Source organism: Triticum dicoccoides, chromosome 2A, assembly GCF_002162155.2.
Source record: "Triticum dicoccoides isolate Atlit2015 ecotype Zavitan chromosome 2A, WEW_v2.0, whole genome shotgun sequence".
NCBI classification, from domain to species: domain Eukaryota; kingdom Viridiplantae; phylum Streptophyta; class Magnoliopsida; order Poales; family Poaceae; genus Triticum; species Triticum dicoccoides.
The window spans coordinates 748,896,062-748,922,918 of NC_041382.1; the positions used below are offsets into that span (position 1 = coordinate 748,896,062).

General features: G+C 45.5%; 3 protein-coding genes across 5 annotated transcripts; 2 read left to right on the forward strand and 1 right to left on the reverse strand.

The window, feature by feature from the left end:
* The first annotated feature begins 7,856 nt into the window (after window positions 1–7,856).
* On the forward strand, window positions 7,857–10,766 carry LOC119356911 (serine/threonine-protein kinase PCRK1-like). The gene is made up of 5 exons (XM_037623901.1): window positions 7,857–7,996; window positions 8,712–9,190; window positions 9,294–9,557; window positions 9,667–9,789; window positions 9,914–10,766. The coding sequence occupies exons 2-5, from the start codon at window positions 8,759–8,761 to the stop codon at window positions 10,421–10,423; spliced, it is 1,329 nt and encodes a 442-aa protein (XP_037479798.1). The 5' UTR covers window positions 7,857–7,996; window positions 8,712–8,758; the 3' UTR covers window positions 10,424–10,766.
* A 5,907-nt stretch (window positions 10,767–16,673) lies between these two features.
* LOC119356913 lies at window positions 16,674–20,255 on the forward strand. The gene is made up of 5 exons (XM_037623905.1): window positions 16,674–17,226; window positions 17,464–17,625; window positions 17,815–17,858; window positions 17,971–18,002; window positions 19,651–20,255. Exons 1-5 carry the CDS (start codon window positions 16,806–16,808, stop codon window positions 19,853–19,855), a joined length of 864 nt encoding a protein of 287 aa, XP_037479802.1. The 5' UTR covers window positions 16,674–16,805; the 3' UTR covers window positions 19,856–20,255.
* On the reverse strand, window positions 20,226–24,324 carry LOC119356912 (linoleate 9S-lipoxygenase-like). Of its 3 annotated transcripts, XM_037623903.1 has the most exons (9): window positions 24,004–24,324; window positions 23,900–23,913; window positions 23,556–23,812; window positions 23,032–23,473; window positions 22,723–22,916; window positions 22,022–22,377; window positions 21,641–21,934; window positions 21,186–21,314; window positions 20,226–21,094 (listed from the first exon to the last, which is right to left on the reverse strand). In XM_037623903.1, the coding sequence occupies exons 1-9, from the start codon at window positions 24,267–24,269 to the stop codon at window positions 20,353–20,355; spliced, it is 2,694 nt and encodes an 897-aa protein (XP_037479800.1). In that variant the 5' UTR covers window positions 24,270–24,324; the 3' UTR covers window positions 20,226–20,352. The 3 variants fall into 3 exon arrangements, with proteins under 3 accessions (XP_037479800.1, XP_037479799.1, XP_037479801.1); XM_037623902.1 differs by having other exon boundaries at window positions 23,900–24,324; XM_037623904.1 differs by lacking the exon at window positions 21,186–21,314 and having other exon boundaries at window positions 23,900–24,324.
* Between the last annotated feature and the right edge of the window lie 2,533 nt (window positions 24,325–26,857).

A 26,857-nucleotide genomic window follows, 5' to 3' on the forward strand; every position in this document is an offset into this window, starting at 1 on the left:
AAAATTAAAATTAAAGATCATGAGTTTTATGCTTTGTGTGATTTGGGTGCTAGTGTCTCCACTATTCCCAAGACTTTGTGTGATTTGCTAGATTTCCGTAATTTTGATGATTGCTCTCTAAACTTGCATCTTGCGGATTCCTCTATTAAGAATCCTATGGGAAGGATTAATGATGTTATTATTGTTGCAAATAGAAATTATTTGCCCATAGATTTCATTGTTCTGGATATAGATTGCAATCCTTCTTGCCCTATTATTCTTGGTAGACCTTTCCTTAGAATGGTTGGTGTGATTATTGATATGAAGGAAGAGAATATTAGATTTCAATTTCCATTAAAAAAGGGCATGGAACACTTTCCAAGAAAGAAAATAAAATTACCATATGAAACTATCATGAGAGCCACCTATGGATTGCCTACCAAAGATGGCAATACTTAGATCTATCCTCGCTTTTATGCCTAGCTAGGGGCGTTAAACGATAGCGCTTGTTGGGAGGCAACCCAATTTTATTTTTATTCCTTGCCTTTTGATACGGTTTAGTAATTAATAAATTATTTAGCATCTTTTTTGTTGTGTTTTTTGTGTTTAATTAGTGTTTGTGCCAAGTAGAACCGTTGGGAAGACTTGGGGAAAGTCTTGTTGAACTTACTGTAAAAAAACAGAAACTTTAGCGCTCACGAGAACTGCTGTCATTTTTATTTGAAGAGTGCTATTTAGTTAATTCTTTTTGCAGATGATAATAGATAAATTCCTCACGTCCAGAAATTTATTTTAGAATTTTTGGGGTTCCATATCTTGCGCTAGCTACAGATTACTACAGACTGTTCTGTTTTTGACAGATTCTGTTTTCCGTGTGTTGTTTGCTTATTTTGATGAATCTATGGCTAGTAAAATAGTTTATAATCCATAGAGAAGTTGGAATACAGTAGGTTTAACACCAATATAAATAAAGAATGAGTTCATTACAGTACCTTGAAGTGGTCTTTTGTTTTCTTCCGCTAACAGAGCTCACGAGTTTTCTGCTTTAAGTTTTGTGTTGTGAAGTTTTCAAGTTTTGGGTGAATTCTTGTGATGGATTATGTAACAAGGAGTGGCAAGAGCCTAAGCTTGGGGATTCCCATGGCACCCCCAAGATAATCCAAGGACACCAAAAAGTCAAAGCTTGGGGATGCCCCGGAAGTCATCCCCTCTTTCGTCCACTTCCATCGGTAATTTACTTGGAGCTATATTTTTATTCACCAACATGATATGTGTTTTGCTTGGAGCGTCTTGTATTATTTGTGTCTTTGTGTCTTAGTATGCCACAATCATCCTTGTTGTACACACCTTTTGAGAGAGCCATACATGAATTAAAATTTGATAGAATACTCTATGTGCTTCACTTATATCTTTTGAGCTATGTATTTTTGCTCTATGTGCTTCACTTATATCTATTGAGCTAGTTAATTTTGCTCTATGTGCTTCACTTAGATATTTTAGAGCACGGTGGTGGATTTGTTTTAAAGAAACTATTGATCTCTCATGCTTCACTTAAATTATTTTGAGAGTCTCTTAATAGCATGGTAATTTGCTTAATAATAATATGCTTGGTATTCAAGATTTGTGAAACTTTCTTTTGAGTGTGTTGAATACTAAAAAAGATTGAAGCATGATAATTGTTTTGAGATATGGAGGTGATAATATTAAAGTCATGCTAGTTGAGTAGTTGTGAATTTAAAGAATACTTGTGTTAAAGTTTGTGATTCCCGTAGCATGCACGTACAGTGAACCGTTATGTGATGAAGTCGGAGCATGATTTATTTATTGATTGTCTTCCTTATGAGTGGCGGTCGGGGACGAGCGATGGTCTTTTCCTACCAATCTATCCCCCTAGGAGCATGCGCGTAATACTTTGCTTTAATAACTTCTAGATTTTTGCAATAAGTATATGAGTTCTTTATGACTAATGTTGAGTCCATGGATTATACGCACTCTCACCCTTCCACCTTTGCTAGCCTCTCTAATACCGCGCACCTTTCGCCGGTATCATACACCTACCATATACCTTCCTCAAAACAGCCACCATACCTACCTATTATGGCATTTCCATAGCCATTCCGAGATATATTGCCATGCAACATTCCACCATCTAGTTCATCATGACACATTCATCATTGTCATATTGCTTAGCATGATCATGTAGTTGACATAGTATTTGTGGCAAAGCCACCGTTCATAATTTTTTCATACTTGTCACTCTTGATTCATTGCATATCCCGGTGCACCGCCGGAGGCATTCATATAGAGTCATATTTTGTTCTAGTAATCGAGTTGTAATCATTGAGTTGTAAATAAATAAAAGTGTGATGATCATCATTAATAGAGCATTGTCCCAAATAAAAAAAGGAGAAAGGCCAAAAAAAGAAAGGCCAAAAAAAGAGAAAGGCCAAAGAAAAAAAAAGAAGGCCCAAAAAAAATATATATATATAAAGGGGCAATGCTACTATCCTTTTTTCCACACTTGTGCTTCAAAGTAGCACCATGATATAGCGAGTCTCATATATTGTGCTTCAAAGCAGCACCATGTTCTTCATATAGAGAGTCTCATATGTTGTCACTTTCATATACTAGTGGGAATTTTACATTATAGAACTTGGCTTGTATATTCCAATGATGGGCTTCCTCAAAATTGCCCTAGGTCTTCGTGAGCAAGCAAGTTGGATGCACACCCACTTAGTTTATTTTTGAGCTTTCATACATTTATAGCTCTAGTGCATCCGTTGCATGGCAATCCCTACTCACTCACATTGATATCTATTGATGGGCATCTCCATAGCCCGTTGATACGCCTAGTTGATGTGAGACTTTCTTCTCCTTTTTGTCTTCTCCACAACCACCATTCTATTCCACCTATAGTGCTATATCCATGGCTCACGCTCATGTATTGCGTGAAGATTAAAAAAGTTTTGAAAAAGTTAGAGTATGAAACAATTGCTTGGCTTGTCATCGGGGTTGTGCATGATTTAAATACTTTGTGTGGTGAAGATGGAGCATAGCCAGAGTATATGATTTTGTAGGGATAACTTTCTTCGGCCATGTTATTTTGAGAAGACATAATTGCTTTGTCAGTATGCTTGAAGTATTATTATTTTTATGTCAATATAAACTTTTGTCTTGAATCTTTCTAATCTAAATATTCATACCACAATTAAGAAGATTTGCATTGAAATTATGCCAAGTAGCACTCCGCATCAAAAATTCTCTTTTTATCATTTACCTACTCGAGGACGAGCAGGAATTAAGCTTGGAGATGCCTGATACGTCTCCAACGTATCTATAATTTTTGATTGCTCCATGCTATATTATCTACTGTTTTGGACTATATTGGGCTTTATTTTCCACTTTTATATTATTTTTGGGACTAACCTATTAACTGGAGGCCCAGCCCAGAATTGCTGTTTTTTGCCTATTTCAGTGTTTCAGAGAAACAGAATATCAAACGGAGTCCAAACGGAATAAAATCTTCGGGGACGTGATTTTCTCACCGAACGTGATCCAGGAGACTTGGACCCTACTCCAGGGGGTCAAAGAGGAGGTCACGAGGGTGGGGGGCGCCCCCCTAGGGCGCACCCCCTGCCTCGTGGGCCCCTCGGTGCTCCACCGACGTACTTCTTTCTCCTATATATACACACGTACCCCCAAACGATCAGAACAGGAGCCAAAAACATAATTCCACCACCGCAACTTTTTGTATCCAAGAGATCCCATCTTGGGGCCTGTTTCGGAGCTCCGTCGAAAGAGAGCCGTCATCATGGAGGGCTTCTACATCATCCTTGCCCCTCCGATGAAGTGTGAGTAGTTTACCTCAGACCTTCGTGTCCATAGTTAGTAGCTAGATGGCTTCTTCTCTCTCTTTGAATATCAATACAAAGTTCTACCCCTCTCTTGTGGAGATCTATTCGATGTAATCTTCTTTTTGCGGTGTGTTTGTTGAGACTGATGAATTATGGGTTTATGATCAAGTCTATCTATGAATAATATTTGAATCTTCTCCGAATTCTTTTATGTATGATTGGTTATCTTTGCAAGTCTCTTCGAATTATCCGTTTGGTTTGGCCAACTAGATTGGTAGTTCTTGCCATGGGAGAAGTGCTTAGCTTTGGGTTTGATCTTGCGGTGTCCTTACCCAGTGACAGAAGGGGCAGCAAGGCACGTATTGTATCATTGCCATCGAGGATAACAAGATGGGGTTTATTTCATATTGCATGAATTTATCTCTCTACATCATGTCATCTTGCTTAAGGCGTTACTCTATTTTTAACTTAATACTCTAGATGCATGCTAGATAGCGGTCGATGAGTGGAGTAATAGTAGTAGATGCAGAATCATTTCGGTCTACTTGTCACGGACGTGATGCCTATATACATGATCATGCCTAGATATTCTCATAACTATGCTCAATTCTGTCAATTGCTCAACAGTAATTTGTTCACCCACCGTAGAATACTTATGCTCTTGAGAGAAGCCACTAGTGAAACCTATGGCCCCCGGGTCTATTCTCATCATATCAATCTCCATCACTTTAATCTTGCTTTGCTTTTTTACTTTGCCTTTACTTTTTACTTTGCATCTACCAAAAATACCAAAAATATTATATCTATCAGATCTCACTCTCGTAAGTGACCGTGAAGGGATTGACAACCCCTAATCGCATTGGTTGCGAGTAGCTATCGTTTTGTGCAGGTACGAGGGACTTGAGCGTGGCCTCCTACTGGATTGATACCTTGGTTCTCAAAAACTGAGGGAAATACTTACGCTACTCTGCTGCATCATCCCTTCTTCTTCAGAGAAAACCAACGCAAGCTCAAGACATAGCAATAATGCACCCTTTTATTTCGGACTAGGTTTGTATTCAGGGCCGGATTATCCCAAAAGTTTGTTTCGGTTTTCCAGGCACTTTCCATCGCACAGTACTTTCGTACTATGGACGCCAAGTCAGCGAAGCGTGTTATCTCATGGTGATTTATGGCGTTAAGGATTCCCTTGTCCGTGCAATTATTGCAGAAAAATAGGATTGTGTCTTCCTTGCGACAGTCCTTAACCTTGTTCATCGCAAGGAGGAATGTGGCCCAATAGTGATGTACTGTTTCCTGGGGCTCTTGCCTGATGTGGGAAAGATCGCTTATGTTTGGGTGGGTGGGTGGAATTGAATCCGAACCCTTACCTGATCTGGGATCCAGGGGCCGAGGAGTTTCCAATTTTGTAAGTTCCGGTTCCGGGGTGTTACCCGATAATCCTGGCCTGCTGCCTGACTCTAAGTTCAGGGATTGGATGTTGTCCTCCCGCGAACGGGCGTCCGGCTCGGAGAGCTTGGGAATCCGGATATAGTTGGTCCTCAAGATAGAGGAAAGGTCGCCGCATTGGTCCTCCACCACTGCAATATGATGGGTGACCGGTGGAGAGTTAATCTCCCTTTGATCGGGTTTAAGCCCAATCCGATCATAGTCCGTAGCGACTCCCAAGGCGGCGATGCGATCCAAGAGCTCGTTTAAGGAGGCGAGCTCCATTGGATCCATCTGTTCAGCGAGTGCCGATTTGACGTGGATGCTGTTTTTGATGACCCGAGAAGTCATCGTTGGCGCGGCGGCCGAACAGGCAGTCATGATGAAACCGCCTAGCCGGAGAGTTTGGCCGACAGCCAAAGCTCCCCCAATAGTAGTACCGTCTTTAAAGACGAGACGAGACTTCCTTCCGTCTGGCGACAGCACAGAGGAACTCTCAATGAAAGCACCAATGTCGGTGTCAAAACTGGCGGATCTCGGGTAGGGGGTCCCAAACTGTGCGTCTAAGGCGGATGGTAACAGGAGGCAGGGGACACGATGTTTTACCCAGGTTTGGGCCCTCTTGATGGAGGTAAAACCCTACGTCATGTTTGATTAATATTGATGATATGAGTAATACAAGAGTTGATCAAGCTAGCCTATGGTATGATTGTATGTTGTCCTACGGACTAAAACCCTCCGGTTTATATAGACACCGGAGGGGGCTAGGGTTACACAAGGTCGGTTACAAAGGAGGAGATATACATATCCGTATTGCCTAGCTTGCCTTCCACGCCAAATAGAGTCCCATCCAGACACGAGACGAAGTCTTCAATCTTGTATCTTCATAGTCCAACAGTCCGGCCAAAGGATATAATCCGGCTGTCCGGATACCCCCCAATCCAGGACTCCCTCAATGATCGTGGGCTTCTTAACATGGTCGTGATATTTTGGACAGTTCTTCCATCTTCAATGTATGCAGTCAAGAGATCCGAGCAAACATGTCCACGCTCTTGCTTCAGACATTACGCCTCTTGGTGTCTGCGGCAGTTGGTTCTCTCAAGTACCGAGGTCCAAACATCTCGACCGCGAAAATAGCAAATCTAACCATGGCGTCTCCGCATGTGCTCAGACATCCGGAGGTATTCGTCCCACCAATCTGCGGCCGTACCATATGCAAGCATCCGCAATCCGGTCGTGCACTTCTACTAACCAGAGAATCCAGTCCTTCCAATCGTATGCTTCTTCAAAATGAAGTAGTCATCAAAGGAGCGAACACCATGATATATGCGACAAAAGACATTTTTTCGCATCTGAAAGCGCCAACGGAAGTTGTCAGCGAATAGCGCATTGGGGGGCAAACTAGTTGTCTATCAATGTCAAATGGCCTCGTGCCCCGTCCTGATTGAGCACTTGATGACTCCCTGAAATTGAGAAGCAGCTCTTCCGAACGCTTTGCTTCAGTAAGGACCTCCTGTAGCATCGCCATTTTATCTGTGTAGTCCTTCTTGTCGGATGGGTCATCGGAGGACTCAACGTAGTGCTAGTATATGTATTCCGTGTCCGAATCAATTGCTACAAAGAAGGGACAAAAAGAAATTAGAACATACATTTCATCAAACACTTGTCAAGCGTGGTCACTATCATATGGGTGGATGGTACTTGCGCGGTGGACGAACAAGAGGTGTGGATCGGCAACAGAGGACAAGCGGCGTGGAGGCCGGGTGTAGCGGTAGGGGTCGCGGAGTTTCGGGAAGTGCTTGGCCGGCGGCTGGGATGGTAGAGCGGCGCCGTCGACGAGAAAGGAAGCAGATGCAGAGAAAGAGGGAAGTATGGAAGCGCGAGGTCCAGGCGGGGTTTTGGGTGTTAGAATCTTACGTGCTCGTGTCCGGACTCCTACAAAGCCCCGATTTATTTCCGGTTTGCAGAGAAGTGGACGGCCGGGCGGTCCACTAACCAATGCAGGACACCGTTGGATGGTAAACTGTGTCCGGATAACTCGGTCCGGATGGTTCGCGGCCAGTTTAAGAGTCGTATTTGAAGATGCCCTATTTCCGATCTCACAGGAATGTTGTTAAAACGTTTGTGTGTCGTGGCGGTGCTTCATGTAGGAACAGGACCATGGACACACACACCACCTGACATTGCGTTTGCTTGTCTTGTTGAATAATACTTTCTTCGTTTCAAAATAAGTGTTTCGATTAACTTTGATACAAAGTTGTAATAAGATTGTGACACTTAAGACAGAGGAAGTAATTAAGAAAGAATTTTCCATGATTGGCCGTCTGATCGATCTGCGGTTGGCGCAGCTTTGCTTGTTTCATTGTTTGTACAAGTCGGCAAGTGGAATTCATTCGGTTTATGTTGACTAGTTGGCCGGACTAGCCTGCCTGCCGTGGGTCAAGTTCAACGAGTCAGTCGTCAACAGCAACAGCGACACCGGCCGCAGCAGCAGGTGTCTGACTGTCTTCTTCCCCTTATCCGTCCCTTTCCTCCCTCCAACCCCCGCCTCTAGACTTATTAGATCCTCAATCGCTACAAGTAACACACACGCGCGCACACTGGCCGAGGAATCGTAAAAGCCACGACTTCTTCCTCCTTCGTCCACCTTCGTCTCCCTCCCTTCCGCGCAGGCCGCTCACCCCCTCCCCTGCCTCGCCCCGTCGGATCATCCGCGCCGCTGCCCGCCCCCCGAGGTAATCCACCATACATATGCTGCCAATTAGTTGATTGATCTTGCTCTTCCGTCACAGCCTTGGTTTGATTTTCCATGGAGGGAGGGAGGGAGTGAAACCCCCTCCCAGTAGCTAGCTGCCGCTGCCCTGCTCTGTTTTCTTGGTAATTGCCCCGCTCTCCTCTGCTTCCGGTAGAAGGAAGGAAGGGAGGAGTTCCTCTTTCTTCCTAGGGTACACTGCTCCACTGCTCAATCCGATCCGCAATTGCATCTGAACCTACCAACCGTGCGAACAGTAGCAAGTTTTTTTTGGGGATTCATTCACCACGTACAGAACTGATGATACATTTGGCTGCTTGCCTGCTTGTGTTCACCAATCCCGTCCCTCTCCCTAGATCGCGCCCTAAATCGTGCGACAATATAATACTGTGCCTCCTTGCCTGCCTGCTTTAATTTGCTTGTGTTCATCTTCATCCACATCCACCATGTGCCTCGCCCTCTGCTGCGCTGCTTCTAGATCGTGCAACAATATTATACCTGCTTGATGGTGGTGTTTGTTGGAGAGAACCTTGACTTGGGGCCTGGCGGCTAAGCTACTTTACCATTCTTTACTACCACATACCAGTTCATCGTCCACCAGCTTTCTTGACTATCATGCCCCCGAATTCACACGCGCCCGATTACTCAACTCACTCACACTATTCTCCTACTGATCCATAAGCTTCCTTATCTATCAGGAAACCAAATCGGTCGGTCAGTGCTTCACCGCAGCGGCGCGGCGACGATGTGGTGGCTGCCGCCATGCTTCCACGGCGGCAACGCGGCCAAGGGGGAGGGCCGAGACCAGTTCGACCCCAACCCCGTGTCGCCGGCCGCGGCCTCGGCGCGGTCCATGAGCACGGCCACGTCGTCCACGATCACTGCCCCGTCCGGCTCCGACCTCACCGGCTCCATCAACGCCTCCGACATGAGCGCCGACTCCATCCAGCGCCCGCAGCAGTACCCGAGCTTCGCCGACCGGCCCGCCAACCTCCGGGTCTTCACCTACGCCGAGCTGCGGGCCGCCACCCGCAACCTCAGCCGCTCGCTCATGCTCGGCGAGGGCGGCTTCGGCTGCGTCTACCGGGGCGCCATCAAGGTCGACGCCGCCGCCGGAGACGGGACGCCTCCCCCGATGGAGGTCGCCGTCAAGCACCTCAACCGGAACGGCCTTCAGGCAAGATACATACAGATATACTCCACCAACTACATGTGCACATTGCTCTTTGGTGGCTCTGTCCGTCAGTAAAATTAATGGCGAATTTGATGATCTTGATCAGGGGCACAAGGAGTGGCTGACGGAGGTCAACGTCCTGGGCATCGTGGACCATCCCAATCTGGTGAAGCTGGTAGGCTACTGCGCCGACGACGACGAGCGAGGGGCGCAGAGGCTGCTGGTGTACGAGTACATGCCTAACCGGAGCGTGGACGATCACCTGTCGGGCAGAGCAATCGGGACGACTCTGTCATGGCCTATGCGGCTCAGGGTGGCTCTCGACGCCGCCAAGGGGCTCAAGTACCTGCACGAGGACATGGATTTTCAGGTACTTCTTCTTCTGTGCTTCGATTGAAGCCTGAAACATCTGAATGAATTGAAATGAAGCTCCATCTGCAGGGAGACATGAACTGAATTTGTGACATTGCGTTGCTCAGATAATTTTCCGGGACCTCAAGACATCAAACATTCTGCTGGATGAAGACTGGAACGCCAAGCTTTCAGACTTCGGCATGGCTAGGGAAGGCCCGACGGAGGGCCTCACACACGTCTCCACAGCGGTAAGAAAATGAAGCTAGCATTCAGATACGCCATGTTTTCTAGACGAAAAATTAATTCAGATACAGGTCAGAAGTACGTACGAAATGGATTATGACATGTATGATGATATTGATGTATCTACAGGTGGTTGGCACCCTGGGGTACGCGGCACCGGAGTACATCCAGACGGGGCGGCTGAACGCCAAGAGCGACATCTGGAGCTACGGCGTGCTGCTCTACGAGCTCATCACGGGGCGGCGGCCCATCGACGGGGAGCGGCCGAGGGGCGAGCAGAAGCTGCTGGACTGGGTGAAGCCCTACATCTCCGACACCAACAGGCTGCGGCTGATCGTGGACCCCAAGCTGGAGGGCCGCTACAGCATCAAGTCGGTGGCCAAGCTGGTCACCGTCGCCAACCGCTGCCTCGCCAGGCTGCCCAAGGCGCGCCCCAGGATGGGGGAGGTGCTGGACATGGTGCAGAAGGCCGTCGACGTCGACGGCGCCGCCGCCGGTGCTGGCGCACCTCCGCTGCACCACTACAGCAGCGGCGGCGGCAGGGAGGAGGGGGGCAGCTCGAAGCTGAGGCGGGATGGCAAGAAAGGGTTTCATGGCCAGTGGCGAGCTGGAAGAGGAAAAGGACCCCTCATGTGCTGATGCTGATGCTAGTTTAATTCAGGTGATTGATTAGATTTTTCTAGGATCTCAATTAATCCTAGTACGGCAGTAGTATGTGTGTTGGTGGTGGTGTTCCCAGGAAGAGTCATAGTGTGCAGTGTCAATTGTGTGGATATGACATGGCTATATAATATGGTTAGGTGAGTGAGTCAGTGATTATCCTATCAACCATCATTATTAAAAAGAAAATCCCAGCCCTCCTTTTTGCTGTAAAATTCAGCATAAAGTCTTCGTAGACCTCTTTCCGATGAAAAAATCATTTTTTTTGTGTAATTCCAAATGTGAAGCAAGTCTCCGTATCTTATTGGTGGGACTGAATACTTGAAATTCAACAGAACCCCTGTTTTCTTCTTAATCTCTTTGTTCTTCACCCCTTTTGCACAGCAGTGTTGTTTTCAGATTGGAAATTTGGAATGCTTGTTGTTTCCTTGTTTTACTGACTACTCCCTCGGTCCCACAATATAAGATGTCATTACATATTTACATCCAATTTATTGGGGTTCTAGGATTGCTTACCGCTCATGACCCGTGGTAAGGATGTGAGGTACTTATAGTAGGCACTCTCCCTCTCCACTCGTCCCCTGGGGCGGGCATCCTCATTTGTTGTTGTTCCTCTCTGGAATTGCTATAGCTTAGGTCAAACCAGTGGGAGCTCGTTTGCCATGTCTTCACGGTGGAGGCTTGAGCTGGAGCTCGAAACAAGGTGCTCCAGGTGCAAGCTCGGGAAGATGTTGGATAGAGAGAGGAATGGGTCCTGAGTTGCACAATCCGGCTCCGCTGGGACTCTCGCAAGCCCAAACTAAGGTCCGTGCCTCTATTGTTGATGCTGAGAGGCTACTAATTTGACAATAATTTTGTATGCTGGAAGTGTGCGTGTGTTTTGTTGTGTACACAAGGGCGGTTGTTGCAACCATTTACGATTATGGGTGCTACTACAAGGGTTTGTTTTAATGTTACAAATGTCTTGTGCATCGTTTTCAAATAATTTTTTGTGATGTTCTAAATGCAATTTTAGCGTTCCCTATTTTGATTTTCTATTGCATATGTTATGACCCATTTTCCGTCGTTCACAATAATTGGAGACCCTTTTGTATAATATTTTTTGTTGGATGTGTGTTGTAAGATATTATAATATTTTTTACACAAAATAAAAAAAATTACACCGCCAATTCCGCCCAGCGCGTTCACGCGCGTTGTGTCTCACCGTGTCATGTTCGGATCGCACGACCTGAATATGTGCACTCGTTTTATCTAAAAAGTATCGGCGCATTTTGTTATCAATTAGTTTTATATTTCCCTTCCGATGGATATTTCAAAAAGGACTCAATCGAATTGTAATTCCAACGTTAGATAAAGGGTTTGTACTATTTCTCCCTAATCTCGCACGCGGGTCTAGGTATCTACTATTGTACTGCCAAGGAGTTACTGAAATCATCACAACCGAGGCATTTTTCAGCTAGAGTTGATATAAAACGCATTTATACTAAAATGTTATACCTATTTATAATTCATTTTATCAAGGAGGAACTAGTGTATATTTAGGCGACTACCATGTGTGGGTTTTTGTTAACAATTTGGGTGTCTATCATTCAAAATACATATGCGTTTCTTTTAAACAATCACCCCTTAAAAAAATTCCCATTCAAATATCACTACATGATAAAAGAAAAAAAATCCATGCCTCTTCCAGTTAGTGTGTGATAATTGTGTGAAATATTGTGTGTGTGTGTGTGTGTGTGTGTGTGTGTGAGCGCAGTTTAATAGCTTGTAGAGAACTCTCAAATGTATGATCGAGAGCTTTACGGAGTGTGATTAGGTAAAAAAAATATAGAAAACTTTTAGTGTATGTAATGTGTTTATTGAGAGCTTGTTGTGGAATTGCTAGCATGCTGATTAACATGTTTTTTTTCAAAGTCGCGTGTTTTCATGACGAGTTTGTTCTAGTTAGTTCAATAATCATTTGATAACACCCATAATGATCGAGAGGCCTAATGCCTATAGAGGGGGAGGTGAAGCATGAGGTGCTCATGGGGATGTGGTTGCGGGATGTCGGGAGGAGGGAGTTGAGGAGGCCAGACGTGAGGACCAAGCGTGAGGGTTTCTTGAGGGAAGGATGCATGTGAGTTGGGATCATAGAAGAATTAACGTTGAGGGGTGCAATAAGTATAGTATTGTTCACTGGTATAGCTAGTGCCCCTCCACTGCACCACTACAGCAGCGGCGGCGGTAGGGAGGAGGGAGGCAGCTCGAAGCTGAGGCAGGATGGCAAGAAAGGGTTTCATGGCCATTGGAGAGATGGAAGAGGAAAAGGGCCCCTCATGTGCTGATATTGATGCTAGTTTAATTCAGGTGATTGATTACGAGTAGATTTTTTCAGGATCCTAATTAATCCTAGTACGGCAGTATGTGTGTTGGTGGTGTTGATCAATTCCAACAGGAAGAGTCATAGTGTGCAGTTCCAATTGTGTGTGGGTATGATATGGCTATATAATATGATTAGGTCGATGAATCGGTGATTATCTTGTCAAGCATCATTATTAGAAAAAAAACTCAACCTTCTAGTTTCCCTTTTACTGTAAAAATTGAGCATAGTTCTCTTTGTTCTTTCACCCCTTTTGCAGCAGTGTCATTTTAAGATTGGAAACTTGGAGTACTTGTTTCATTCATTATGACTACTAGGATGCGAGGTACTTTTTGGGGGAAATAACCCCTCTCCATGGATCAAAAGGAAGGAGATATTTAGGGCCTCTTTGATTCGCAGGATTCGAAAAACTGTGGGAACATGAAAAACACAAGATTGAAATTTCATGCCCATATGGTTGCTTTATAATTTAAAGCGGGGGAAACCCTTTTTCAGTAATCCTATAGAAGTTTGCTTTGTTTGATTGTATCATGGAAAAAAAACAAAAGATCATGTGAAAAGTAGTACAAATAAGTCCTTCGGAAAAATTCTACAACATTCAATCCCATGAATCAAACAAACAATGTAGGAAAAATACCTAAGGATTCTAATACTCCAAAATCATATGAAAATCATTTAAATCAAAGAAGGCCTTATTGTGGACTGCATTTGGAGCCATTTATATTAAACCTTTGTGGCTTGGTCGACCTTCCGGGGAACCCTATTGCGCTTCTGGGCTGCCCCATTCCGGGTTCTTCCCGATTCCAGGTTCTAGAACCTTCGCCGAACCATTTTTTTTCTTTTCTCATTGTTTTTTTTTTGGTTTTTTTCTTTTGGTTTCTTTTTTCCTTTCTATTTTCCATTTGACCTTTCTTTTCTGTTTCCCCCTTTTATTTTTGGTGTAGCCAATATCTTTCCAAATTTGTGAACATTTTTTTCAAATATAGAACATTTTTTGGATTCAGGAAGATATTTTTCAAATTGCGAACATTTTTTATGAAACCGCTAACATTTTTCAAAAGCACGAACATTTATTTTCAAATTCTGAACTTATTTTTGAAACTTGTAATTTTTTGAATCGGTGAATATATTTTGAATCGATGAAAATCTTTTTAATCGGCGAAATTTTTTGAATTGGTGAATTTTTTTGAATCGATGAACATTTTTGGAAATCCACTATCACTTTTTATTTTTGTGAACATTTTAAAACAAAATTCATGAACATTTTTTGTTCAAATTCACGAACAACTATCCAATACACGTTTCTTCAAATTCACAAACATTTTTCCAAAATTTATTTTTTTTTGAAATCCTGAATTATTTTAACAATGAAAAATTAAAAACAGAAAAAAACATAAAGGCCAAACAAAACGAAATGAAAAATACAGGAGGGTCATCCCGACCCGCTCATGGGCTGACCAAATAGGGCGCGCTGGAGGAAGGACGTGCACGCTCGTTCGTTTGCCAGGGCATCACGCGTGGCATAGGAGGTCCCGACCCTTCCGACATGCCTTCAAGAGAAGAAAAACTAATCAAAAGAGCAAAATCTCGCCAAAAATTCTAATCCCTCTTACATACCCCCCTCGCCGCCGCCCCTTGCTTCTGTCCTCCTTCCCCTCCCCCTCCGCCTCTGGACAAATTAATCCGACCAATTCAACACCCCAAAGAGCTCGTCGTCAAATCCGCAAGCATGGGAGTACATTCGGACACCATCCCATGTTCCCTCCGATGCGGTGCCACCGTCGCTGCAGTTCGGGGATTCATGTGGGTGCACATCACCGGTTTGCCCTACTGCGTGGAGGTACACCCACAACAATGACTCATACTTGGATGGAGAAGCACATACCTTGAGGCCATGTTGAAAATTTTCCACACCATAGTGAAGGTGTTTGTACCAGAGTACCTAAGAGAACCAACTGTCGAGGACATAGAAAATCTATTGGCAATTGGCATAACAAGAGGTTTCCAGGTATGCTTGGTTTAGTTGACTGCATGCACTTGCAATGAAAGAACTGTCCGAAAGATTTGCACGAGTACTGATGTCTTACCAAGGAGGCTACCATCATACTTGAAGTGGTGACATCAAAGGGCTTGTGGATTTGGCATGCTTGGTTCTCACAACGACATCAATGTGCTTCAGCGATCTTCATTGTTCAAGAAACTTTGTAATGAGGAAGCTCCGGTGTGCAACTACATCGTCGACGAGCACAACTACAGCATATAGTACTATCTTGCCGATGGTATGTATCCTCAGTGGATGGCGTTTGTGAAGACTATATCCAAGCCCCGAGGTAATAAACAATGTCTTTTGCACAAATGCAAGAGTGCTAGGAAAGATGCGGAGAGGACATTCGTGGTCCTTCAAGCTCGTTGGAGTTATTCGTGGAGCTGTGATGATGTGGGAACCAAAGATATTGTGACAGGTGATGACATGCTGCATAATATTGCACAACATGATTGAGAGGACGATGGGAAGAAGTAGCCCACACACCTGATTTTGAGAAGTCCGGAGTCTATGTCCGACTCCCAGAACAAGTTGAAGAGTATACTGTGAATTTTCTAGAGCTGTATCAATAACTGCAAAACCAGTAGATGCAAGCGCAACTAATCAATGATCTCGTGAAGTACACAAATGTTTGAATTATGCTCTTCAAATAAATTTATGATTGAACTATGTTTTTTTCTATGAATAAATTTTGTGTATGATATTCGTTGTTATCATTCGATCTGTAAATCTCTAATGCATGAACATTTGCGGCTTAGCCCACCCTTCCGGCACGCCCTCAAGAGAAAAAAAAGTAACCAAAACAGCAAAATCTCGCCTAAAATCCCAACCCCCTCCTTCGATGCCTCCCTCGCCGCCGCCCCTTGCATTTTCCCTCCTTCCCCGCCTCCTCCTCCGGCAGAATTAATCCGACACCAGCAAACCCTCGAACATCTCGCCGTCAAATCCTCAACCATGGGAGCACATCCAGCCACCGTCCCCTATTCCCTCTGGTGCGGCGCCGCCGTCCGCCGATCCGCATGGGCGCGCATCGCCGGTTTCCTCGTCCGCGAAAATGTACATTGTGTGTGGAAAAATGTTTATTGCCGCTAAAAGAATGTTCATCGTGTATTGAAAAATGTTAGTCATGTATTAGAATAATGTTAATCGTATATTTGGAAAATGGTAATCATGTATTAAAAAATATATTAGATAAATACCAAAAAATGCATATTGTGCATGGAAAAAGTACTCTAAAAATATAAGCTTTCAAAACATGATAATCATGTATTTTAAAAATGTTAAATGTGTATATAGAATGTGTTTATGGCATATACGAAAATGTTGAACGTGTACTAAAAAAGTTGACATGTGTTGAACAGAAAACAAACTGATGAAAATCAAGAAAAAAACCCCAAGAAAACCAAATAAACTAATAAAGAAAAAAAATTAAAACAAAGAAAACCAAAAAATATAAAAAAATGCACAAAAAAGAATAAAAATAGTGAAAACCGAGAAATAATAAACAAGGAAAAGCAAAGAAAATCGATGAAACCAAGAGAGAAACAAAGAAACGAAGAAGAATGAAGAAATAAAGAAAAGCAAAATAAACAGTGAAAACCCGAGAAAGAACCAAAGAACAAAAAGGAAAATCGAGTGAAAACAGTAAAAAAAAGAGGAAGAAAATGGGAAATAAGAAAGAAAAAATAACCAGAGCAGAGCGAGCAGTGACACGAGCGAACTACAGAACAGTGAGCGAAAGGACCGGCCCATATACGCGCTGTTTTCCGTCCATAATATAGTCACACCCTTCTGGCCCAACCTTGAGGCCGGCCTATATGCAAAAAAAGAAGAAAAAAAAACTAAAATCTCATCCCCTCCTTGCCCTCCTTCCATTCCTCCCTCGCCGCCCCCCGCCTCCTCCTCCGGCCGAAATAACCCGACACGAGCGAACCCTCGCCGTCAAACCCTCAACCATGGGAGCACATCCAGCCACCGTCCCCTGCTCCCTCCGCTGCGGCGCCGCCGTCGCCGCTGTCCGCCGATTCACAGGGCCGCGCAGCGCCGGTTTCCTCGTCCGCGACGGCCGTATCATTGTAACCGGCTCGAAGCTGTCCTGCGTCGGCCCTACTTCCTGGAGCTACCCCCACAACTTCGACTCAGACTCGGAACCCATGCCGCCTGGCCCTTGGTGGGGGGAGGCGCTGCTCGAAGAAGACGCCGAGTTTTTCCCTCTTGCCGATTTCATCCCAGTCGGGCAGGGCAGGAAGGAACTGGATGCGATATGGCACGCCCTCGTCGCTGGCCCCCTCGAATCCGTCCAGCTGACCCTGCGCGAGATCCTGGCCGCCGGCAACCTGTTCCGCTGCCGCAGCTTCCACGTCGGCACCCTCTCAGGTATGAAAGGAAAGCAAAATGTAGGATCGAGAATGTTATTTACTAGCAATGGATGTTATCACAGTGTTGCTTCTTCTAGTACAATATGTTTTAGTCTAGACCACACTCCTGCATTCAGGAAATTGTATGCTCTGCTTGATTTGTGTGTGTAGTATGAACTGATAATGCAACATCAGTAGATGCGCTGAAGTAATATGGCCTATGAGTTGCTCAAGATGTTGCTGTCGGTTCATGCAGGTGCTTTGCTGGTCGTTGCTGGGGTTTTCCAACTCTGCAAAACGATACCTACCCTTTTTGTGGACATCGTTCTTGGGTCTGTGTTCTACAAGCTAAGTGTTTTATCTGCGCAGCTGCAAAGGGATGGCAGGTCATTTAGCATATGTGCACGGATACAGCTAGGTGAGTTAAAGGCTTCAGTTTACCATACCGTTTTTCTTTTTGCGAGCTACTATTATTTCTCCAGATATGCAGTAACTAGCAATGGATAAAATCCATGGTTTGGCTATGTATTTGATTTGTAGTCAGTTTTCTGTGGTAGTTTTGCACTTATGCTGATATGATATTTTTCCTTGTTTCTTTTCGCTGCAGTCCTTCTGCTTGTTTTGTCTTTCAAGGATAACGGTGCTTCTCAGGTATAATATTTCCACCAATATGGCTTGACACACTTCAGATACTCTTGAGGAAGTTTATGCAGTTATATGCTTCAGTAATTAATGTTTGTATGTTTTTCTTTTCTGATGATAGGGCTTCTACCGCTTTCTTGTGGAATCAATCTGGTAAGTTTTTAAGACTTTGATTATCTAGAGAAAAATATCAATTTCTTGATGCTTCATATTTGAGTCGTGATTCTTAGTATGCTTCCCAATTGATGCATGATTGGTATACCTCTGATCCATTAATCAATGCCTTTTCTCCTGTTCTGTAATATAATTAATCAATTGCATTGAAATTGTAACAAGGTGCATGCACCTTTTATCTGCTTAAGTTTCATACTTTCTTGAGGCCAATCTGAAAAACAGTGTAGTGTTGCAAACCTCTGACATTCACCACCGAAGGTACATATACGTTTTGAAAACGAGTGGTGTATTTAGAGAATAAATTGAGTTCGATACAATGGATAAGTGATAGCTGCCACCCAAAGCGGAATATGAAGGCTGTTTCATATGAGGACCTTCACTGGTCTGCACACATATTTTTTTTCACGAGGAACCATCGTGTACAAATGTACAGAAAGGTCTCATGTGTGAGACCGTACTCCTCTATTGCATTCCAATATTTCTTATGGACTTCAGTTCTACAGTACCTTCTTTACCACTTTTGGCTTGGATTGAGGAGGCGTGGGTGTTAAAATTCTTCCTAGAAATTTAGTGTATGCTAGGTAGGTAGAATGCATTTGGAACATCCTGTAGAGCACACCAGTTGTTGCCTCTGTCCAATGAACTGGGTGTTTTGCTGAATCCAGGCACATGGAGAATAAATTTAGTTTTAGTCTTTTAGACAATGTCTAAGTGATAGCTAACCTCCAATGCAAATATGAAGGGGTTTTCATGGAATGTATGATTATATGTGCATTGTGGGAAAAAAGCACATAATTTTTGTTATATAACTTGTCGTTTTTTTCCACACAAGACATGCACCCAGAATTATATGTTTTCATGATTTTTTTTGTACATATACGAAAATTAACATGCACGAATTCACATATGTACAGCTTACTAAAGCCTACTCTTAAGAGTGCACTCATCTTTACCTTTCGGGTGTTTCTTATTGTTTTGGTACCTAGATACAGTACTTCCTTAGCTTGTATTGAGGGGGCATGGATGCAGTGGCAGAGGCAGGGGGACTGGCAGGGGCCGTGCCCCCCCACCCCCATGCTCTCACATATGCATGCCACTGCGTGGGTGTTAAGTTGAAATTTAGTGTATGTTAGGTAGACATGCATTTTGAACATCTTCTGGAGCATTAGCTGTTGTTTCTGTCCAATGAATTGTGTCTTTTGCTGAGAAGAGACATGCATTTGATCACTGACATAACTAGTGTAGCTACTGAACACTGGCGGAGCTAGACAAGATGTTTTGGGGGGGCTAAGCATAACATAAGGATGTTTGGAGGGGCCAGAAAACTATATTATCTTAATTTAACCCCTCTCAAAAAAAATCCCTGTGTATTTTTCTCAAGGCTGGGGGGGCCATGGCACCTGCAGGAAGCAACATAGCTCCGCCGCTGCTACTGAATTTGGTAGTGTGGGTAGGATCTACTGGAATTTTTTGAGCAAGACACTCCTCCGCCTTCAGCAAAGGGTTGATCTCACATAAAGCAAAACATTTTTCGTTTTCTCTTTTATTTCTGCCTTGCATGCCTGTCAGCCTGTGACATTCCCGTTTGCTTCGGCCCTATGTAATCATGAACATCTGTTGATCTCAGGTTGCCCAACATTTACGTGTATCTCATAATGGCCTACGATGCGACCGTCGGCGTGAAGCATGGCAGACTGGAGTGGCTTGGGGTCTATAGAATGGTGCGAACGAAGGGTGGCCTGATGAAGGTGCTGAAGCATACCTTTCTTGACATCTTCGGAGGGAACAAGAAGCCAGTCTCGATAAAAAGAAGGAACAGAAAGGGCCAGTAAGGGGGGATGCAAATATGGTGCTCACTTGTGTCATCTGGTGGCAATTATTAGTAGAATCACTTACCGTATCTAGGCATATATATATATATATATATATAGTTGGTTAAGCTGGTAGGCTCAGTGTGTTATTCACACCGTATCGTATGCTTGTGGTGTGGCTGCGCACTGAAGAAGATAGCCTGTTCTGCGTTTGGATGGAACGCTGGAGTTACCTTTTGCTGGTACAATTTCAGCGAAGTCGGTGAACTGGATCGTGTTTATGTCGAACTGAAGATAGGCTGTTCTTCTTTGGTTGTAGCAGAAAGTCAGGGGGTTAAGTGCAAAAAGAGTTGACAGTGATCGGTTAAGATGGGCCTGAAACTAGAAAATATGCCAGGATTATCAAAGGACTTCCCAATCATCCGTGCCCTTTTATTTATTTATTTATTGTTGACCAAGTCCACACTTTTGACATCCATCATACTGCATCCATGGCGCCGACGGACGCAGCGTGGTGCTCAAACGGCGATGCTGTTGGGAATTCCGCCGACGTGTGGCACCGCAGGGTCGGCCCTCGGCGCGAGGAGCGTGTAGGGCACCTCCACGGGCCCGTTCCGGTTCCGCAGCGCGCCGTCGGCGTTCCGCTTCTTGACGGCCTCCGCGACGGCGTCCAGCTTCGCGTTGAACTCGAGCAGCGCCTTGGCTGCCCGCTGCTCGCTCGTCCACCGTGCCGTGTCCGGCCGCTCTCCCATGAGCGGCTCCCCCGGCTTCACCGGCGGGCTCATGGTGAGCGCCATGAGGCCGAACGCCTCGTTCTTCGGGGTGATGTGGCCGAGGAACTCCGCCTCGGTCACGGCCGCCCCGGCGCCGGCCGGCATCTCCCCGGAGGTGACGGTGGGGCGGTTGGGGACGAAGCCGTTGTACGCGTACTGCCCGAAGCTGACGGCGGAATGGTAGGCGGAGCCGAGCCAGATGATGGTGGCGCAGGTCTCCACGAGGTCGCCGACGCTGTCCATCGCCGGCCACCACGGCGCGTCGCTCAGGTCGCCGTGGCCCACGTTGCGCACCTCGCTCCACCACGCCTGCAGCTCGCTGTCGCCCGCGACGGCGCCGTCGCCCTCGGCGTAGTATATCGCGCAGTAGTCCGTGACCCATTCCTTGATGGCTGTCCAGATCTCCAGCCCGTCGACTGCGTACGGGTAGTCCTTTATCAGCAGCTCCAGCTCCCCAGCCTTCTTCGGATCGCCTCTCGCCACACCTCTGCGTACATACAAATGCATCAAGTATTTCAGATTCTAAAGCTGTGCATGCATTGTAGGATTATCAATTTTATCAGCATTTTAGTCGGTACGTCTTGATGTGTTCGTTGGGGAAAAAGAGTTCGGTGACCCATTTCCAGATCGCCGTCAAGATGTTGAGCTCGTCGTTTCTCGGCAGCTCCAGCTCCTCAGGTTTCTTCGGAGCTCCTCTCACCATTCCACTGCGTAGTATGTGTACAAACAATAATGCTAGACCTATAAAGACTCCACAAACGTTTAACTTTTCTAACTAATACTAATTCTCTCCCCCCTTAATCTAACTGGGCTGGTCTCCTTCATCCCTCTTTTACCAATCATAATCCTCCACATCAGTTTGTGTTTAAAAAATTGAAATAACCTTTTGTAGATGTAGCATCACTCATGTACAAATGCATCAATTAGTCATTCCAAATTCTAGGTGTGCCATTTGATTGTAGAGTTTACTTAATAGTACCTAGGTTTTTCGCAAAAAAGAATCAGTACATAGGTCAGTTGCACTTTTACTCACCGCTTGATGAGTTCGTTGGGGAAAGCGAGCTCGGTGAAGTTAAATGAAGCGTATGCCTTGGAGGACATCTCCATGCCGTACTTGCCGGTGAAGAAGTTGACCTCGTGCATGTTGCGGTAAAAGGCACCACCCTGTCGCTCGTCGCCGGAGCCGATGACGATGTGTCGTGCCGTGGAATTTGTGTCCAAGGTGTTTCGGAAGTGCGGCTTGAGAAGCTTGTGGATTGGGTGCAGCACGCTGAGCTGCCGGTTCGCCGCGATCACCACCGGCTCCATCGTCGCGTGCGTCCTCAGCCTACACACACCACACAAACCAGTCAACATGACATGAGCACATGCTATGATTCTCATCACACTGATTAGCGTAGTAAGGGTAGCGTACCAGTGAAGGACGTAGTTGTTCTTGCAGGCGTCGTTGGAGGCGGCGTGGGCCTTGGCGAGGTCCCACGCCGTGAAGGTGTCGGAGGCGGCGTCGCCGGCTTTGAGTTGGTCGGGAGGAGTGTACACGGTGCTGGTGGCGCCGAGGCGCTCATCCTCTGGGTGCGGCGAGCTGAGCTCGATCGCCAGCGGCTTGAGTGTGGAGTCGTCTTGCAAGAAGAAGAGGGTCCTTGTGGCGTACGACTTCCTCTCGGAGATCTCGCCCTTCTCCTCGTCGCCTGGCAGCTCGTTGATGCGCTTCAGGTACGGCATCACCCAGTCGTGGTGATCCACAACGTACAACCTGTCCTTTTCTATAGCCTGCACAATTCGCGCAGTGGTCCGAGAGCACACTTACATTTTTGTGTTTGAAGAGATATTAACGGTTTTGCCATTTCTTCTCAATTAAGAAAATCTTACTCACAATTTGAATGATTTCACGGTTGCTATTGCTATTGGACCATATATATTAGGAACATATTTTATCCAAACACTTTTACTTTCTTATTTTGCTTTTTCTATGAACATGTGTGTGTGTGTGTGTGTGTGTGATATGAACATATATTTCCTTTATAAACTTGGTCGAAATAATTATAATGTTTGACTTTGAAGAAATTTTACATGCCTTATAATTTGACAAGGAAGAAATATATAGTACGTAGGTACCTGCGCCACGGTCATGTTTCCCAAGTTCTTCTCAATGTGCTCTTTGGTTATCTTGCTGTCTTGGTCACCATACAGGGCCCGGTCAAGCTTGCTCGTGAGTGGGAGGCCGGTGACGAGCTCGATGGACAGGGGGTTTGTCCCCGCGAGTGTTTGCCTGGCGAACTCTTCATCGGTCCGCCAAGCTGTTCGATTCGCTATATATGTACACCAAAAATAGGTTTGATGAGTTCAACTTCCGTGGCATCACACATACATACTTGAAGCTGATAAGTTGATCGAGAGACCGGGGTGAGACGACAATTGCGGTACCTGAGATGACCTGTGGGACGGGGAATGCGATGGGCTTGGCGTTGGTGTCGAAGAGGCCGTGGACATCCGCCAAGGACCCGAAGTGGCCCTCGAGCTTGGGAAGGTTGGGCGCCTTGGCGACGGCGCCGGTCCGCTCGTCGCACGGGATGTAGACCCCTTCCTCCAGCGACGCCCTCGTCTCGCTCGCGGGGTCTGCCTTGCTCGGAGGCCGGCTGGTCCTGGTCCGGCGAGGGTACGGGTACTCTTCGGACCCTCCCAGCACTGGGCGCGCCAGGTCCTCGCGCAGGTCGGGGTTTCCCAGGTCGTTGTAGAGCGCGTAGTCGTACACGCGGTCCCATTTCTGCAGCGGCGCGTCTGCCGGCGCGCCCTCGCCCCGGAGCAGACGGAGCTCGTCTTCCCTGTCCTTGCGCAGCGCCGGCGGCGTCTTCTCCTTCACGTACGCCTGCACCAGAATCACCAAACGTACGTTGTAGCTTATATATGCAGGAAAACAGTTCACGGCAGCTGTGTGTTAGTGCACTCACGTCGTTGGTGAAGAAGAGGCGGTACGGGTGCTTCCCGACGGGATAGACCCATCCGTTGCAGACGAAGTGGACGGCCGGCGAGCTCAGGCTTAGCAGCTTCAGGTACACGGGGAAGTCGGAGTTGTTTGTCACGAGCACGGCGCCGGGCGCGCCCAGGGCCTCGTCCCACAGCAGCTCCACGTCGACCTCCGTCTCCCCGCTGGATATGACGGCGTCCAGCGCCGCCGCCTCCCCTCTCACGCCGCGCTCATCACGCCCTGTAGTATGTTTGTTAGAGTACTCACGGTGGTCTAACTTACGGCTGACCATCTGGTTAAGCTACAAACATGCTAGTACGTACGTACCGGCGACGGTGGCGCTGACGAGCTGGAGGGACAGCCTGAGCGGGCTGCTGGGCGAGTCGGAGCTCTGCAGCAGCAGCTTGCCTTGGACACGAGCGCTAGTGGCGGCGGACGTGGCCTGCACGTCGGAGCCGGCCACTGCACGCGTGGCCGTGGTGGCGTCATGGCTTGGGCTGGTGCTCGGGTGCAAGATTTTGAGCTGCGAGCGAGCCGCGGAAGGGACGAGCATTGGACGTGGTCCGTCCCGGCGCTCCAGCGCCCCTGCAGGACGGAGCATCGTCGCGGTCCATCCCGGCGCCCCAGGGCCCGTGGCTGACGGAGCATGCGGGCCGCGGGCACACGGACGTGGGCTGTGACGGATCTGCATCGGCATCGAGTCGGTCAGGCGAGAGCGCGCTGATCACAGGTATGCTTGGTGCTGGGTGGATGGCATTGTGACTCGGGACACACACATATATATATACATCGTCGGGAGAAAAATGGCACCGATGATGCTGTGTTTTCTCTAGTCATTTATTAATTCTCTAGTCATTGATCCTAAAAAAAAACCCTAGTCATTGAGTTTCATTCAAACAAATACGATGCGCAATACATTTTGAAATAAAATTTTGTTTTACTTCCCTTTTACACACATGTGTTTTTTCCAGCAAGATCTTTTTTAAAACAAGACCAAATTTGAAATCAATTTTTTGACAACTAAATCACAAGGCTTCAAACTTGTTTCGTCAAAATTCATTAATTCCATGCGAAAAATCAATAACGTTTTATTCCTTTTCGCATAAATAATCTTATTGTTTCACTATGGCCCGTGTTCCAGAGTGTACCATTATGTTTCACCTTGTTTTAAAATTTGAATTTGAAAACTTGTTGAAATATAATCACAAGTGGTCTCGTTTATACCTTCTCGTCATCATAAACACAAAGATGCAAACGGATGCTAACATAGACTTCCGGTTAAGAAGATAAAATAGATCTAGACTTGGGAATAAAATGAAAAAGCATGGGATGGTGGAGCATAGCTGAACAACAGTGAGAGAAAAGTCTGACCAACTATAAGCAGTAATCATGAATGCATGCGAATCTCCAAAAAAATCAATTGATGCTACATGCACGGGATATCTGGTGCATGGTAGACAGGCCTTTCTCTGTAAATGTACCGTTGCGTTATCTACACTACATCCTAGCTTCAGAACTCGTGCAGAGTCCAACCCATGATTTCCCATTTTGTATAAAATGGATACGAAAACCCTAGGTCCATCGTCGTCTCTTCCTCCCCCGCTCCCTCACCTCGCCGCAACCCAACGTGCCCATTGGCAAAGCTAGTGCAAGGTCCATTGATGGTGGATGCTAGGCACTTGGTTGCTTGGTCAGTTGGCGGGGCGAAGTGAGGTCACCTGATCTGGGATACTAAGGTGGACACTGCTCAGAGGTACGATGGCAAAGCAGCAGCATGGTTGGTGGAGGCTTCGGGCGCCTCGCGCGTAGGTCAGGTGGAAAGTGGTACATGTGTCGTTCCCCGCTGTTGGATCTCCTCATATCCACCCACTTCCTTTATCATGGTAGCGATTGGCCCCGATCTCCCATAGGGGTGGCGATCATCCGGTGTCTGTGCGCGGCGACATTATGTGATGTGCATGTGGTGCCTTCAGATTGTGGTGACGACTAAGAAGCAATGGTGTCATTCCGAGGCTCTTCAGCGAGGTGTCATCCTGACCCAGACCCTATATATCCTCCTCATTCCTACTTAACAACAGGAGTAAGTCTTTTTTTTTTGCAATTAATCCAATGGTGGTTGGTTACTATCGAGAAGCATATTATCCCAATCTTTCCAAATTTACCAAGAAGATAACAAAATGACTTCAATAAACAATGGCATGGATGATACTTGTTGTTTTGTTACGTAGACATTAGTGACGATTATAAATGCTAACTAGCATAGTGACCATTTAATTGTGTAGCTATATTTGTTATGACTTCTATATTGGCATTGGTGTTTGTTCATTGTAGCTTTCGTATCTATGAATCAAATTTTCAACAATTTGATATACATAGTCCTTTACGATTTACAAGGCTTAATCCACACCATGCTTATAAGTTATAACTTAGATTTTCTACTGACCATTATATAATTGTATTATTGTTTGTTCACTGCAGCACTTCTATGTACAACTTAAATTCACATAATTCTTGGTGATTCATTTATTAGATTTAATCTACATAGTTATTAGATATGCAATATTTATTCCCCACCATCCTAGACTCAAATCGTTAACCATAATCAGAAGCAAGAGAGTACGTATGGACTTCAAGGTAGCTACATTTTCTTTTCCGACCAAACCTAGGACCTACAATTTTATTTTATTTTATTAATTATATATGTAAGCTATGTTGTTTTTCTTATGGACCGCGGTTCCTTTTGTATATTCACTGTTCTTTTCTATTTATTGCCAAAATAAATCTTATCCTATGACTTATTTTCTTAATTAAATTTCAATTGTTATTTATAACTTATTATTAAAGCAAGTTCTAATCCTCTGTTATAACTTCATAATAATCACATAATTTCTACTACTTTAATAATATAATATAATTCTGGATAGATACATGTGAATGGAGTAGTTAAGAGAAAATTTGTGAATGTCAGAGTGGGCATCAGCATATTCTTAGTGGGTAGGGAGTTCAACGGGTGGTGAAATTAGGTAGAGCCTCATAGCCTCATAGGTGTATATATACAAGGTAGCATGCTGCTTAGGGTTGATTAATGCTTCCCTTTAGGATGACCCAAGTGAAAAGGGGAGAAATTAAAGTAATGAGATATGGATCTCATGACATCGCTCGCAGCATACACTTAACTGCTCTTGACTTTGTATGCAATTAACGATAGATTTAAGCATGAATGAAAAACATGAAGCAACTTCTTAAGATGGACTAGTGCTTTATTTAGTGAGGGCTCGGGAGGGG

Excerpts from the sequence above, each read along its gene's own strand:
- LOC119356912 (XM_037623902.1), bottom strand. The coding sequence starts at position 24,269 with ATGCCGATGCAGATCCGTCACAGCCCACGTCCGTGTGCCCGCGGCCCG. Across the intron at positions 23,474-23,555 it reads GCCTCTTCTTCACCAACGAC|GCGTACGTGAAGGAGAAGAC; the intron begins GTGAGTGCACTA and ends ATTCTGGTGCAG. Across the intron at positions 21,315-21,640 it reads CCCAACGAACTCATCAAGCG|TGGAATGGTGAGAGGAGCTC; the intron begins GTGAGTAAAAGT and ends CATACTACGCAG.
- LOC119356911 (XM_037623901.1), top strand. The coding sequence starts at position 8,759 with ATGTGGTGGCTGCCGCCATGCTTCCACGGCGGCAACGCGGCCAAGGGG. Across the intron at positions 9,558-9,666 it reads ACGAGGACATGGATTTTCAG|ATAATTTTCCGGGACCTCAA; the intron begins GTACTTCTTCTT and ends TGCGTTGCTCAG. Across the intron at positions 9,790-9,913 it reads TCACACACGTCTCCACAGCG|GTGGTTGGCACCCTGGGGTA; the intron begins GTAAGAAAATGA and ends ATGTATCTACAG.
- LOC119356913 (XM_037623905.1), top strand. The coding sequence starts at position 16,806 with ATGGGAGCACATCCAGCCACCGTCCCCTGCTCCCTCCGCTGCGGCGCC. Across the intron at positions 17,227-17,463 it reads CCACGTCGGCACCCTCTCAG|GTGCTTTGCTGGTCGTTGCT; the intron begins GTATGAAAGGAA and ends CGGTTCATGCAG. Across the intron at positions 17,859-17,970 it reads AGGATAACGGTGCTTCTCAG|GGCTTCTACCGCTTTCTTGT; the intron begins GTATAATATTTC and ends TTCTGATGATAG.